The sequence below is a fragment of the Mus caroli genome, chromosome 4, assembly GCF_900094665.2.
Source record: "Mus caroli chromosome 4, CAROLI_EIJ_v1.1, whole genome shotgun sequence".
NCBI classification, from domain to species: Eukaryota; Metazoa; Chordata; class Mammalia; order Rodentia; family Muridae; genus Mus; species Mus caroli.
The window spans coordinates 16841966-16858768 of record NC_034573.1 but is presented as its reverse complement, the minus strand read 5'-3'; the positions used below and the strand labels follow the sequence as shown (position 1 = coordinate 16858768).

The following is a 16803-nucleotide window of genomic DNA, read 5'->3' as shown; positions in this document are numbered from 1 at the left end:
AAAGGCTTCTGCTGCTTGGTTTTTTTTTTAATTAAAAGACCGGGAAAAAAATCACCAGATTATATCATTCCTAAAATCTCTTCAACTCTAGAGTAGTATTTTTCAGGCTAGCAAGACGGCTCAGGGGGCACAAGCACTCACTGCTCTTCCAAGGGTCCTGAGTTCGAATCCCAGCAACCACATGGTGGCTCACAACCATCTGTAATGAGATCTGACACCCTCTTCTGGTGTGTCTGAAGACAGCTACAGTGTACTTACATAGAGTAGTATTTTTCTGTTTGAGTGTAATTTAGCTTAGAATGAATACAGAACACATACACATCAACTTATAACAAGTGGAGGAGAAAAGTTAGGACAATATACTAAAATGTTAGCAGTAATCATCTGAGACTCAAGAAAATTTGTTTTAACTAATTGATACTTTCAGAACTTAAAAGTGTTTCTTTTCCGAAAGACATAAACAAATTTATTTACTTATTTTTAGTTTTTGGAGACAAGGTCTCATTAGCCTTGGCTGGCCTGGACCCTACTATATAGGCCAGGCTGATCTCAAGGTCATAGAGATCTACTGGCCTCTGCCTTATGCTGGTATTAAAGTTGGGCACACCACATCTCACCAAAACATTTTAATAAAAATGTCTGTATACATGCAAAGTCTCTAGGTGACTTTCTTTTTTTAAAGATGTATTTATTTATTTTATGTATGTGAGTACACTGTAGCTGTATAGATGGTTGTGAGCCTTCGTGTGATTGTTGGGAATTGAATTTTTAGGACCTTTGCTCACACTGGTCAATCCTGCTCGCTCCAGTCAACTCCACTCACTCAGTCCCTGCTTGCTCTGGCCCAAGGATTTATTTATTATTATAGATAAGTACACTGCAGTTGACTTCAGACACACCAGAAGAGGGCATCAGATCTCACCATGGGTGGTTGTGAGCCACCATGTGGTTGCTGAGATTTGAACTTAGGACCTTCAGAAGAGCAGTCGGTGCTCTTACAGGCTGAGCCATCTCAGCAGCCCTCTAGGTGATTTTCTTATACTACAGAGTTACTATGTGTATTTACTAACAAAGTACAAATGAAAAGCCATTGGTTACTATCTCAAGAAGTCATGTTACATGTACATTTAATACTATTAGTACATTTAAGTACTATTGAGAAAACTGTATTTAAGTCATTAGGTTACAATACTTAAACCAACTGGGATATCAACTGGCAGCTCCAGCAGCTGTTTTTTAAGTCCTTCCACAGGTACAAGTGACTTCATTCAAAGTAAGAGGAATTCTGTGCATTTTATTATTACATTCTCAAAAGGGTATTTTATAATTAGGTGCTCTATCTACAGTGAATTGAGGTAACATTTGCCAAGATCTGAAATCCTGAACTACTTAAACTTGACACTAGGAAATTCATATTCTTTCTCTAATTTTGAAAACATTCCCATTAAGGTTTCTGAGTTTTACAATTCCTTTAAATGTAAGCAGGGTGTAAAGTATAAAACTGGTTCCTATTAATGACAGAAAAATCAATAAAGTAAAATAATGTCTGTACAGGACCAGCTTAGTGGCGCACACCTTTAGACCCAGCACGCAGGTGAATCTGAGTTCGAGGCCAGCCTGGTCTACACAGTGAGATCCTATTTTAAAAGTCTGTACACTGATACACATCACCAAGCCCTGGACTTGGAGACCTAACATCTCCCCTGAGATTAGGCTTACCTTATTCTGTTATCCACTGTATGCTAAAATGATCCACATTTTCTTTTGTTGTGTTGTGTTTTTCAAGACAGTGTTTCACTTGTGTAGCCCTGGCTGTTCTGGAACTTGTTCTGTAACTGTCTTCCTAGTGCTGGGATTGAAGGTATACGCCACCACTGCCTGATCCACATTTTAAACACATGACTTATCAGATGTTTGTGACTGCACATGTGTACACCATGATGTCGTTAGATATCAAAGGACAACTTATGGGTTCTAGGACTCAAACTCGGGTCATCAGGTTGAGCCATCTTTCCAAGGCTGTCTCAAGAAACTAAAACAAATAATTGACATGCTCAAGTCCTAACCCCCACTACCTCAGAAGGGATTGTACCTGGGGAGGACCTTTACAGCAATAGAGAGGCTCAGCACCTAAGAGCCCTTGCTGCTCTTTTTTTTTTTTTTTTTGGTTTTTCTAGACAGGGTTTCTCTGTATAGCCCTGGCTGTCCTGGAACTCACTTTGTAGACCAGGCTGGCCTCGAACTCAGAAATCTGCCTGTCTCTGCCTCCAGAGTGCTGGCATTAAAGGCCTGCGCCACCACGCCCGGGTCCTTGCTGCTCTTGCAGAGGACCAACATTCAGTTCCCATTACCCACATATGGTGGCTCACATCTGCCTGTAACCACAGCTCCCTTTTGTGACTTCAGCCTCCCATATGCACAAACACCAAGCATATACATATAAATAAAATACACAATTTTTAAAAAGAAGTAAAGCTTAAGGACATAATTCTATAGGAATGCTTGGTGGGGTCTGAATATAAAGTATCCCCCATGACTCATACTGAAAACTAAACCATCAGCTGCAGGATGCCATCACTGAAGGATGGTGAAATTTCTGAACAAAAGGCTCAGTTCACTGAGGGAGCCATAACTGAAAATCCAAAGGGGAGGGAGTAGAGTTGGGGTGGTGGGATCTGACTAAAGGAAGTGGATCCCTGGGAGTGTCACCTAAGAGATACTGCTTGTCCCCAGTCTCCTCCACGTTCTCTGCTTTTGGCCTTTCATTGTGATGTTTCTGCCTTGTCACAGGCCTAAAAGTGATGGAAGCAGCAAACCACAGACTGAAGCTTCGGGACAAAATAAACCCTTCCTTTAAAACTGCTTCACTCAATATTTTTCACAGCAGTAAAACATCTAACTGCTGTCTTCTTGTTTGTTTCACTATGTAGCCCTAGCTGTCCTGGAACTAGCTCTATACTCCAGGCTGGCTTTGAACTCACAGATCCACCTGCCTCTGCCTCCCAAGTGCTGGGATTAAAGGCGTGTACCCACTATACCCTATTGCTACTGACTTGATATGATATAGAAGACATACACAGGTGAGTAGAGATGTTTCAGTAGGAGAAGCCCTGTAAGCCTAAGGAAACCGGAGTTTGGATCCCCACACATATAAATTACATGTGTGCAGTCCATCTGTAATTCAAGCCTCTGAAAGAAGAGTCAGGTGATCCATTCCTCAGAGCAAACTGGCTAGTGGTAAGACTAGCCATATTGACAATCTCTAGGTTTAATTCAGAGGCCGTGCCTCACCAAATAAGGTGGAAAAGAAATGACAGATGACGCTACACATCAACTTCAGAACTCGACATCTATGCATATACAAGTACATATATGCCTCCCACATACAAATATACATACATATATAGCAAACCACACACACACACACACACATTTTAAAAAAGGATTTAGAAATGGGAAAGATGGTGAGTTATGCCTGTAGTAAACTCAGCATTTAGGACTTGAAGCAAGAAAAGTACCATTAGTGGTGAATCACTGCCTCAAAAGTCCAGAAACAAACACACAGACAAACCTAAGGCTGAGAGGTAAAGCAACTTGCTTAAAAGACTAGGTACCTGCATGGGGACAAATGCAACTAGAAAGAGACAGAATTAGGGTAAAAGTCAGCTCAGCTATAGCTAGAACTGGCTCAGCAGTTAAGATCACTTTTTCAGAGGATCCAAGTTTGGTCCTCAGAATCCACACCAGGCAGCTCACAACCCTCTATAATTGCAGCTACAGGGGACTGATGCCTCTGGCCTTCTCACACACCTATACTCACATGCAAACATTTCACACGCAAACACATACCTCCACATAATTAAAAATAAATCTTTAAAAACACAAGAGTTGCTAGATGTGATGATAAAAGCTTTTAATCTCAGCATTCAGGAGGTAGATTTCTGTGAGGTCCAGGATAGCCAGGGCTACACAGTGAGACCCTGGCTCAAAGAGCAAAACAAGCCGGGTGTGGTGGCACAACCTTTAATCCCAGCACTCGGGAGGCAGAGGCAGGCAGATTTCTGAGTTCGAGGCCAGCCTGGTCTACANAGGCCAGCCTGGTCTACAAAGTGAGTTCCAGGACAGCCAGGGCTACACAGAGAAACTCTGTCTCAAAAAACCAAAAAAAAAAAAAAAAAAAAAAAGAAAAGAAAAAAACCAAAAAAACCCCCAGCAAAACAAACAAAAATTAGCTCAACTGACTACAGTCAGTATTCTTTTCTGTACATTACTTTTCAACTTGAAGGTCAGAAAATACATAACTTACATCAATACAACTCATTTCTGTTAATCCAGGCATGCTGGTCCACACTTGTAATCTAAACTGGAGATTAACAATCCTCCTTCGTAAGTAGAACGATAGAGGAGCCCAAGTTTCAGATGAGACTTGGTCTCAAAGGAAAAAAACCCAAAAAACCAAAAAACCAAAACCAAACCAAACCAAACCAAACGAACAACAAAAGAACAAAAAAACCCCAAACAAAAAAGGTAATGTCATAATGAATCTAAAGACTTTTGAAATGGTCTTATGTAGTCCAGGCTGGCCCAAACTCACTTTGTAGGTACAAATTGCCTGGAACTCCTATTCCCTTACCTCTACCTCCCAAGCACTGACACTATAGAATACCACTACATCAGTAAAAACAACTTCTTTTCAAACATTTTTCCTGTGAAATATGCTAACGATAAGGGTGTTCTTTGGAGCTGTAATACATTCACCTATATGTGGTTCATTAAAAACAAAACAAAACAAAACAAAACAGAACAAATTGTACATTTCAGAGCTTTCTTTAAATTTTATCCTTAAAGCAAAAAACACCTTTTGCACTTACATACAGAAGTAGTAGCAGCAATCAATCTCGTATTTGAGACAACACCAAATTCCTAGAGAAAAGTGAATGACATCAAGTACTTGGTAATCCAAAAAACATTAAAGATATCTGAGATCTATTCCAAACATATTTCCAAGCTCTTCTCATGTTTACAGTCTATTACCTTTTATTAAATTTGCAAAAATTTGGGTTGGCAATATTGCTCAATGGTATATTGCTTGCCTGCCAAGAATGTACAAGGCCCTGTGTTCAGTCCTTTGCAAAATTAATCAGCCAACCAGTCAGTCAATAAACACATACTGATATTACTCAAAAACCATGCAAACACCAACCTTCCTGAAAGAATGAAACAGTTATAATGGAATATAAGGCTTCTTAGGTAAGTTATTTTCTTTTTCAATCTTATGTACTATCAGTATAAAATAACTAAAATTTATCACATAATGCATTTTAAATATACTCTCATTTAATTTCAGATAAACCACTTAAGATTTCCAAGCCATTTGCTTCCTTTTAAAGCAGAAAAAGAACAGGTCTCTTATTTAACAAATTAAAACTATTCATATACCTTCTATTAAAAATATGTAATCTATAACTTTATCTATATGTGGATATATTGATATTTAAATTTAAGATTCAAAACTTAATAATTTAAAACCTCAAAACTGGAGACAGTATGTTAAACATGATTTTGTACACAATTTCTATTCAATTAGACAAAACAAAGATTTGGTTAGAGTTAGAGTTAAAATGTAATGCAACACACTGCGAGGGTAAATGAAAGCTGCCCAGAATTGATACCTGCTGGCAAAGGGAAATCAGTTCTCCCAATGGAGTCACACTGGTCCTATCAACACTCTAAAGCAGCCCCTAGGCCCAGGAGCAGTTGGACAACACAAAATGAACTCCATGGCCTTTGTCCTTGCTTGATTTTTTTTTTTTTTGTAGGTTTTTTATTTCTTACTGGCTTTGATATTTGTCTTATATTTTTGATTTTAGGTTGTGCTTCGTATGAGACAAAGAAGATGCACTCTAAGCTGGGTGGGTAGAGAAGAGGATCTGAGAGAAGTTGGGGGAGGAGAGAAAATGTAATCAAATACATTGTATGAAAAAAACCTTTAAGAAGAAAAAGTAATTCAACAACCACAACTGAAATATACCTCACCTACAAGACCTCTTTATTCAAAAGGACATTCTACATACATCTGGTCCTAAGGACTGAAAGCAGCCCTCATGGGAACGAGGTAAACACTCTGTGACTGACTTCTGTAACTAGATTTATTCAAACTTTATCTCAAGAAAGCATGCACAGAGTTAAATCAGGTTCCTAGAAAAGGTTTTGGTATTTCTAATATAGTCAATTCTGCTTATTTAAGAGATAATAAAGATGCCATGGAGGTTTCTAAAATAAAAATGAACACAAGAGAAATATAATCTTACTGGTTAAACTCGTATTCAATTCACATGGATAGAATTATTCTAAAGATATTACCTGAGAACAGAAAAAATAGACTAGGGATTATGTGGATTAGTTAAGAAAAAAGCCAGTTCTCAGAATCTGCTATTATTTGGGTTTTAGCTGAAAGTTAAACTTTCTTAATAATAATGAAAACAGTAAGTTGAGCAGAAATGCAGTTTCTAGTCAGGGTCTTACTACATTGCTCTGGCTATCTTGGAACTCAGAATTCACTATGTAGTTCAAGCTGGCCTTGAACACAAAGATATCTACCTGCCTCTGCCTCCCCGGTGCTGGGATCAAAGGCATGTGCCACCACACTCAGCCAGTCTTTAAAAGATAGCAAAGCAATTAAGCTGCAGATGAAGATCTAGAAGACGAGGACCCACTGACCTGGCATATGAACACAGCTCTCTCTATGCCTTTGTTTCCTCATTTATAAAATGAGGGTTTCAAGTGTTACAGCTCTGAGGGGAAAGTTTCCTTATAGAAGTGTTACAGCTCGGAGGGGAATGGTTTCCCTAGTGTGACATCTCTGAAGGAAAGGCATCCTTCTAGACAGGAGCCAAGGAACACCACAACGTCACACTGTACAACAAACTTCACAAGAGATTTATTGGGAAGGACAAGAGAAGGTGTTTGCAACTCTGCTTGAGCGAGAAGGGGAAGGGGAAGCAGAAGCAACAGGAAACCGAGAAGGCAGGCTGTATTAGAGGGGTGGGGGGCGGGACTGCTCTCCAGGGTAGCATGGGATTGATGTGATCTTGGGGCAAGCTCGGGGACTGACAGGATTCTTTTTCTTGGCCTTGCTTTCTTGCTTGGGCTCAAGTCAAGGTCAGGGTGTTCTTTCCCTGGCCTTGGTCTCAGACTCCAGCATGTTCTTTCCTTGGCCCCTTTACCCAGAATGGATTCTACTACTGTATACTCCAGTTATAGGATTGAGTTAGAACTCATAAAGGGCCTCATTAAATCATCTGATGCATAGTGACATAGTTATTAAAAAATATTTGCAAGATGTGTTTTCATCAGTTCAGATAAACTACCACTTATGATTATTCATACAAAGGCCTAGATATACATATACATACGTATGTGTATATATATATACATATATATATATATATATATATATATATATATACACACACACACATACATACACACATACATAAACACACACACAAAGATTAACCAGACTGTGATACTTTGATGAAGAACAGAAGATTGTTTTATACCTCTACTTTGGATGCCAGAAACACACATGTAGGCGCCATTAATACAGGATCTATACTTTTCAGAGAATACCTAAAAATACAATTAGACAAGAGTTAAATGATGTGATGACTCTTTAGAAAACACACTGGGGGTGGGGGTGGGGAAATCATAATTCTACACTAAACAAGTGATTTACTTATATATTGTACATGAAAATTAGAAAAGAATTTCAACCAGGCATTAAAAAAATAAATAAAACAACCATACCTAGCATAGAATCTCTTGAAATAGACCGTAGCAGTAGCAATAACTTGTTGTCTTAATTTAAGATGTTCACCTAATGCTTGGATAACTAAAAAAGAATAAAGTTTAAATGTATCATCTGTCATCAGTATAGTGACACTGCTAACATTAACTTTTACCAGTGATTTCTACATGTTGCAATCATGACCATTCACTCCTAGGCACACTTTGACACTTTCTGAACCTCAGTAGTCTAAGACTTGCAAATGCAGCAATATTCATAAACAAGAAAAGAAACTGCCTACAATTTATCCTTACAATAAGCAGGTTGAATATCAAATATTCTTTTTTACTAGGTACTTTAATGCTTTTCATAGTATCTATAAAAATAGGTTTAAAAATTAAGATAGACTTTGTTATTTACCAAGAAATTCATAGTTAATCTTTGATATAAGGAAAAAGGTAGGTTTGCAGAGAGTAACAGGGTGACGATCAGATGGCAGGATGGGAGCGATAGTTCAGGAGTTGAGAGCACTACCTACTCTTAGTAAGACCTGGGTTCCACTCCCAACACCCACACAGTGGCTCATGACCATCTGTAATTCAAGTCCCAGGGGAGCCACACCTCCTCATCATCAGGCCCAGCATATAATGCACAGATACAGGTCAAATACTCATACATATAAAAAATAAATACAATTAAACAAACAAAAGAATAGGTAACAAAGCTATCCCAGACACAGTAAAGGTCTCTTGACTAAGTCATCATCATCATCTTTTTTTTTTGTTTTTTTTGAGACAGGGTTTCTCTGTGTAGCCCTGGCTGTCCTGGAACTCACTCTGTAGACCAGGCTGGCCTCGAACTCAGAAATCCACCTGCCTCTGCCTCCTGAGTGCTGGGATCAAAAAAGGTGTGCGCCACCACCACCTGGCGACTAAATCTTCTTGCTTATGCAAAGTTATAAGGTTTAAAATGAGAACTACTGGATGCTAATTTAAATAATCATTTATTCTTAAAGTATTTTGCTCAGGCCAACCTTAAAGATGGACCTCACTAGAAATGCCTGAGATTAGTCAACACTGTGCTATGAGAGAGACATAAGGTGCCAAAAGTATTACCCAGAACACTGAAATGATAAATGTATAAATAAAAGCATTAACTATAGACTTTAACAATTCATTGAAATTACCATATAAAATAGTGACCAGCTATAGTATACTACTTCAACCAATATAAAAGTTTACCATTTGTAAAAAATATTTGTAATTTCCAATACTCCTCTTCTGAGAGAAACTTTAGGTCCTTTTGGCGTTCTTTCAACAGATCTTGTTTATCCAAAATCCACTGCAAACTAGAGAAGGTAAAGATGTTAAAACATGGCATAGAAAGGCAACAGCAGGGCTGGGGAGGGGCGGAGCTGCTTGAGGTACTGGGAGGAGAAAGGGTTGATACTGGGATGTAAAGGGAATAAATACATTTATAGAAAAAAAGCCAACAAGCAAAAGCATGTAAAACACTAAGATTTAATAAGCTTACCATATTCTACGAGACACATCTCTCTCTGTCTTTATTTGTCTGTTGGGTTCTCTTTAGCTCTGGCTATCCTGGAACTCCTTCAATAGATCAGAGCAGCCTCAAGCTCACAGAGATTGGCCCCTCCCCATCACCACCAAGTTCTGAGATTAAAGGCATGCAGTGCTGCACCCAGCTTCTTCTTCTTCCCTGTATTTATTTATTTATTTATTTATTTATTTATTTATTTGGAGGTATGTACTTAAAACATTGATAAAAGACAGTGTCTGGCTGGGAATGCAGCTGAGGTACATAGAGCACCAGTTTACCTCTGAAACTTCAGCATTAACTCTTCAGAATAGATCTCTAAAATCCTTAGTAAATTATGTTCAACAATGAAATACTTGAGTTCTTCAATACATGCTCACCTGTTTCAAGTAAATTCAGACCTGGAGCAAATTTTATATTTTTCTAATTTATTCCCTTTTCAATCAGTGTTTTTACCATCACCCCCAAGTTTCTCAGTCTTGTTGGACCAATGGAATCTCTTTGATTTTTGTGAGTGGAATCTATTTGTGAGTGCTTTGCTGGCTATAAATCTTTGTCAATCAGTGTGACTCCTGTACTGTCGGGCCAATAAACAAGGATGTTGTAGACGCCATTTCAAACTCTCAGGTAAGTTATTCATCAGAGTTCTCTAGCTCTTCAGCAGCCCACTGGCAGCCTCAGCAAGATCGTTTGAAGAAAAAAAAAACAGGAAAACTTGAGGGTAAAGAATCTCTTGATGGTTTCAAAGCTTCTCTACCTCTTTCTCAATTTCCTTCATAGTGTCATGTGTACCAAACACCAGCACCCAGGTTTTCAGACCCTCTAGACTAAGAACCATCCTCGAAGATAGACTCTTGGTATATCTAAAGACTTACTACTGCCTGTCTTAGTATTATGTCACTGAGACAGGCAATCAAGGCATTCTGAGAACCAGGATTAAGTACAGGCCCAAGCTTTATCCCACCTTTTTGGGTCATCCCCTTTTGTATTTCGTTTTTTTTAATTGAAACATCTCAGTGAGTGAGAACAATGTGAAATAATGTCCCCCAGTGATGCTTCATTGGCCTTTCATCTTCCCAGAAACACTTTGTAGCAAGGGAAGACCTGCTTTCAGAACTAGGTTTCCAAATTCAGTTTTCTTTCTTTTTTTCCCCCTCTTCTTCTTCTTTGTTCTCAGGCAAAGAGGAAAACAAGCAAACCAATTCACAGAATTAAAATTTTGTTATTCTCTTCCCACTAAAATTTAATTAAACTAAATGTCTCTATCTAGTCCTGTTCATTTTTTATGTATTTAGTGGAAAGCCTGCTCAACGCTTAGCCCAAGCATACAACTTCCTGCATGTTTAACCAAATGTATTTAGAGACAAATGTCTTTAAGATTGCTTTAGGCCTTCCATGGTCACTGAAAGACACTAAAATTTAGTGATTTAAGTGGTTAAAGGAAGAGGACAAAAGCTGGGAAATACACAACCTTAAGGCAAAATATAAGACACTGGCTAATGAATGAAAATGGATATATTTTGAGAGCCCCTGTGCTCTCAAATTCTAGGAGCATTAAAGTCAATTTAAGAGCCTGCAATTGGTGGCTCATGCCTTTAATTCCAGCACTTAGAAGCAGAGGCAGAGGCAGGCAGATTTCAGTAAGTTCGATGCCAGCTGTGAGTTTTAGGACAGCCATCTCTCAACGTGAGAAACACTGCTTCGGGGATGGGGGGTGGGGGGGTGGGGTGGTGTCAATCTAGGCATAAAGCTGGGCCAGGAAGCAGCAGGTAGAAACAAGCACGACTCACTCCTCTCCTCTGAGTAAATATTAAATCTACAGTAAGGCGAATGACAAGAGATTATAATATCACTGCTATGAAAAACAAACAAACAAACAAACACAAGCAATAGCCAACCATGTCCATCCAAAGCAGGGAACCTCACAGAACTACAATGGGTCACTCTTTCCCTTGCCGGTGCCCACATCATCCCACCAATCAAACCCCAAATTTGAAATGAAACCGCCTCCGTTTCCCTTCCCGGAGACCAGACTCTTACCCATCTTTCGAGCTCACCTCCCCTCCGCTCCCGAATCTCTCTGGGAGAAGAGGGGAGGCTCGCAACGACTGCATCACGCTTCGGACCCCCGGCTTCCCAGGGAGGGCTCACCCGCAGCGGCCAGGATGGAAACCCCGAGGGAAGGGCAGGCCCAGTCCTCCCGTGCCCCAGCCCCGGCCCCAGGCGAGAAAATGGAAGCTCACTTACTAGTGGGAGCTCTGCCAGAAGTTCCCTGCCATGGAATAATACTGCTTGCCCTGATACAAAAGCACCAGCCGGCAAAGCGGCCCGCGGAGCGACCATAGACAGTCCGGGAGACTGTGCTCCTCCACCAGACTGGCTGGGCTGAACTCCACAGCCACCGCAGCCAGAGGAAGAGAACAGCACCCTCGTCGCCTTGACGCCGGTCGACAACACTGAGCGGCGTACACCGGTTCCGGCTGACAAAAGTTCCGGCCCGCCCTACTTGCGGAGGAAGCTCGCAACCGCCCGACGGCCAATGGGCGTGTTGAGGCGGGAGCTGAGGAAACACCGGCAGAGGCTCCCGGTGGCGAGAGGCTCTCCCTGAGGTTTCCTGCCAGTTCATCTCCAGAGCGTCCACACACTGGGTTTCTGGTCTAGTGCGGTTTTCTTTTGGGTCCATTTAGGGATCTTGTTAATCCACCGTGTAGGCCTTCAGAAATAGCACACTGGCGTTGAAGAAAGCATGGCAGTATATGACTGCTCTTTCCCTAGGGCTGAAAGGAGAAATAAATGAAAGTAATTTTGGCCTTAACTTGTAAGTGCTCTTAGTAAAGTTCCTGTCGGCCTTAAGCCTAACAAGTTAAGTGTAGAATTTTTAGAGTGGCAATCTTTTTATGTCAGAGCCGCTACTTGTTTACCTAAAAACATGAGCGTATAAATGTACATCTAGCTACACTTACGCTCCAAATGGGTATGCCTCAGAAATGCAATTAAATAATATTTAAATGTTTCTTTCTCTTATCATTGCAACATTGCGTTTCGTACTGTACTTCGGCGGCAGAGTCAGGAACATGAGGAGTTTCAGGCCAGTTCTTGCTTCATGCTGAGACGCCATCTAGGGGAAAAGAGGAAAAGGGATGCAGATCAATCAAGGATGTAAAGTGCTTGCTGGTGCCCCAGAAGCTCTGGGTGATACTCAGCACCATATACACCTGCAAGCTAAGGGTATTCATAACCTCATATACATTGTTTTGGGCCAGCCTAGGACAGGTGAGGATCTATCTAAATCTTTTAAGTTTTAATTTAAATTAAAAATGTCTCTAAATGATTGGCACACCTGAAAATTAGTCAAGAATTCTGAGGAAGATAACACCAATGTTTTTCCTTTGTGAGTGGAGTCTAATTGAGATGTGGAATGGAGTGAAAACTATTTCTATAAGTGAAACTAGTATGCCAACTATAGAAAAGATGCTTTTAAATTCCACCCACTTAGGCACGTACACAATTAACCTGTGAAATACATTTATTCTTGAATTTGGATGAGCTAGACTAGGCTTCATTGTTATAACATTGTTATACCCCCAACTTAGCTTGAAAATTCATCTCATTCTCATGGTATTTCCTAAAGCTGGCTAAGTTCTTCCTGGCTGCCCTCTAGATCTTCAGAGAACTAGAAGGTTTCTATCTCCCAACTATTCATTTCAAGGTTCCTTGCTTCCAAGATCAACATCTTTCTGGGCAGAGCATGACTCAAGCAAGCTCTTAATAACTAGTATTAAGAGTCTTGAAATAGAAACAACCCAATCAATTTTCATGACCTACTGACCAGAACACCCCCAAATGACTCCAACTTAATAGCTAAGGTACCTGAAAAATGTTGAGAGGCATGTAATATATTTGTGAACATTACTGTTTTTTTCACTCTAGATAATATTTTTTGTTTGTTTGTTTGTTTGTTTGTTTTGTTTTGTTTTTTTCAAGACAGGGTTTCTCTGTATAGCCCTGGCTGTCCTGGAACTCATTTTGTAGACCAGGCTGGCCTCGAACTCAGAAATCTGCCTGCCTTTGCCTCCCGAGTGCTGGGACTAAAGGCATGCGCCACCACGTCCGACAGATCATATTTTTCAAAATGTGTTCTAAAGACACAACCATCACCCAAGTCATGCATCATAGAGATTTAGACTTGCTTTAATTCTCTCTGCTCTTTTCCTTTTGTTTTATCAGCCTTGCATAAAGACTCTGTAACAAACTGCTTTCGATGTTTTATGTGCTTCTATGACACTTTTTTCTTTTTCTTTTTCTTTTCTTTTCTTTCTTTCTTTCTTTCTTTTTTTTTTTTTTTTTTTTTTTTTTTTTTTTTTACTGTTTTAGACAAGATCTCACTATGTACCTTTGGCTGTCCTCAAACTTACAAAGATCTGCCTGCCTCTTTCTCCTGAGTGCTGGAATTAAAAGTGTGAGCCACTACACCTAGTTCCTATAACACTTTAAAAATGGGAAGGCGTTAGCACACATCTTTAATCCCAGAACGCAAGAGGCAGAGGCAGAGGCAGAGGCAGGCAGATCTCTTGAGTTTGTGGCCAGCCTGGTCTACAGAATGAGTTCAAGAATGGCCAAAGCTACACAGAGAAACTCTGTCTTGGGAGAGGGGGTTGCAGTATCCTGGGCTGTCCTGGAACTCACTGTGAACTCAAGTGTTCTGATTTGCTCCTCTGTTATTGTGATAAAACGCTGACAAATGCAACTTGGGGATGTAAAGGGTTTGCTTCACCTTACTGCTCCATCACTGAGGAAGGCCATGGCCGGAATCTGCTTTAAAACTGAAGCAGAGTCCATGGAGAAAATCTTCTTAATTCACCCTGGCTTACTACTTTGTTATGTTTCACGAGCCCACCTGCCCAGGGATGGCACTGCTCACAGTGGACTGGCTCCTCCCATATCAATTAGCAATCAAGAAAATGCCTCACAGACAAGCCCACAGGCCAGTCTAGTGAAGATAACTACTCAATTGAGAGTCCTCTTTGAAAGGACATCTAGGTTTGTGTCAAGTTGACAAGTATGATACCATTAATGTGCTACCTTTCTGATTCTCCTGCCTGCACCTACTAAGTGCTAAGGTTGCAGGCGTGTACTGTCGCACTGGGCCTCTTCTATGTACTCTATTAATTTACATATACATGTCTATCATTATCTTAGCACCCAGCATCTACTTTATGTCTGTGCCTATACGCTTTCCCACAAACCAGTTTCTCCCTCTTTGTAACACATAATAGGCATAGCAATACTGATATTTGTGGGGTTTGGGGGTATTTTTAAAGTGTGTACGTGTCAAGAAGAGGTCATTAGATTCCCTGGAGCTGGAGTTAGAGGTGGTTGTGAGCTTCTCAAGCTGGTAATGAGATGGCCTCAGGCCTTCTGGAAGACCAGCAAGTGCTCTTCACCACTGAGCCATGTCTTCAGCCCATACACTGATATTTGTATCTAACTCTCACATAATTGGGGGAAGGTGTGTGCTTTAATATCATAACATGGATACAAAATCAGGTTGGAATGTGAGTGCAAAAACAAACTGCAACACATTTTTAGAGCCATTATATAACACCATCCAGGTGCCTTTCTTTTGTGAAGACTTTTACACAGCTAACCAAAAAACCCACATAGAATTGTTTCTTATTGATATTCTGATTTCTGCTTCCAGTCTACAACACCAAACTTGCAGCACTTTCCAGAAAGGCTGTGTAAGTTAAGGGCCTAAAGCTGAGGTCTTCTGATCTCTGCAGGAATTTAACTCTCTCTTCTCCTCCCCTCTCTCTTAGAGTTTCAAGCTGGCTTCAGACTCACAGAGAGCCTGCCTTTGGCCTCCCTGAGTACTGGAGTTCAAGGCACATGCCAGCCCTGCCCAGGTCATTCTCCCCACTTAATTTCCCTGTCTATTTTCAGAGGATTTGTTTCACTTATTTTATTTTTGTGACCAGTGTGTTTTGCTTTGTTTTTGTTCTTCAAGACAGGGTTTCTCTGTGTATCCCTGGCTGTTCTGGAACTTACTCTGTAGACCAGGCTGCCCTCAAACTCTGAGATCCAACTACCTCTGCCACCGCCACCCAGCAATGGCCTACTGATTTTAATTAGGATTACTTACATAAACATGGAAAGGTTGATTTTGTGTGTGTGTGTGTGTGTGTGTGTGTGTGTGTGTTGGGGGGAGGTTAATTAACTGGAACATGGGCAACGTATCTAAGGGAAATGTATTTGCCTCCGCCCAGAAAAACTGCTAATAACTCCACAGGAAGGGTAGAGCATCATGAGCCCCCCCACACCCCTCATGATGGAGCAGTCCTTCCCTGAAAGTTCTGTGGAATGGGAAAGTCAAGTCCAGAAGACTATGTTTAGTGTTCTCCATTGTTGTGGATGGGCCTGGTGCTGTTTGTATTTTGATGCTAATTCCTCTCTCCGGGGAGGGGTTGCAGACAAAGAGTGAGTCAGTACTCAGTACTCAGTCTACTTGTGTACCAATCCCCTAATGAATAAAGGAGCCAATCACTGGGTGAATAGGCTGGACGGTGGAAGTGAATAAGGAGAAGAGAGGGTTAGAGGCCTTTTGTAACGGGGATGGCATAAGGGCAAGATATAGCTGCTAGAGTTACCCAGTATCATGGCAGATCCAACGGGATTCGACACTGGAAGAATCAGATTTCATAGGGCTTACAAGGTTTTAGTTGTTATGCCCAGAGATGGAGTTAGCATTGTTTCTGAGCTAAGTTTGTGTGGTATTTTTCTTCTTCTTGAGATGATTCCACTGGGTTCCAGAGAGAAAGATATGGTGGCAAAGCATGGGTTTGCCTGATGTGCACCATGTTAAAATCTCCATGAGATAGTAATGAAAGAAAGATGAAATTTCAAGACCTGTAAGTCATATAAAGTACTCAGAAATTGCTGGTTGTTTGTGAGCTAGAGGCTGCCTGTGACTGAGAATAAAGAAAAACAAACCTGGGTATGCCCCGTAGTTAAAACATTCCTGGGAACAGCTTAAACTTAAAGATAAAGAGGAATGTGAGGACATAACAGGGCTATCTGAACTGAGTCAACAACTCACAGAAGTCTGACACCCTGCACGTACATGTAATTTTTCTGCTGATGTTTGAATAAGCCAATAGTGTGTCACTATGCTGAATTCCACACCCCTAAGCCCCTTACCCTATTAAAAACCCCTAGCTTTAGAGCCTCGTGGCAGACATCCTTTATCTCCTGTGTGGGATGCATGTCGGTCAGGAGCTCCGTCATTAAACGGCCTCATGTGATTACAGCAATGGATTCTCGTGTTTCTTTGGGTGCTCTCTCACTCCTGAGACTAGAGTGGGGGTCCCCGAAAGGGGGTCTTGCAGTAACAGGTCAGACATTGCCAACCAGTGCATGGCTGGCCTGTCAGCCTCACAGAGCAGAGAATTGCCAGTGCC

General features: G+C 40.8%; 1 protein-coding gene across 2 annotated transcripts in view; it reads right to left on the bottom strand.

The window, feature by feature from the left end:
* Ccnc (cyclin C) overlaps positions 1-11858 on the bottom strand; it is a 22139-nt gene extending 10281 nt beyond the window's left edge. For both annotated transcript variants that reach the window (XM_021160934.1, XM_021160935.2), the window contains exons 1-5: positions 11594-11858; positions 9031-9137; positions 7810-7894; positions 7563-7632; positions 4872-4923 (exon numbers count right to left, since the gene is read on the bottom strand). In XM_021160934.1, coding sequence (XP_021016593.1) covers positions 4872-4923; positions 7563-7632; positions 7810-7894; positions 9031-9137; positions 11594-11625 — 346 coding nt within the window. In that variant the 5' untranslated portion in view covers positions 11626-11858. The remainder of the gene's footprint in view (positions 1-4871; positions 4924-7562; positions 7633-7809; positions 7895-9030; positions 9138-11593) is intronic.
* Positions 11859-16803: the final 4945 nt, after the last annotated feature.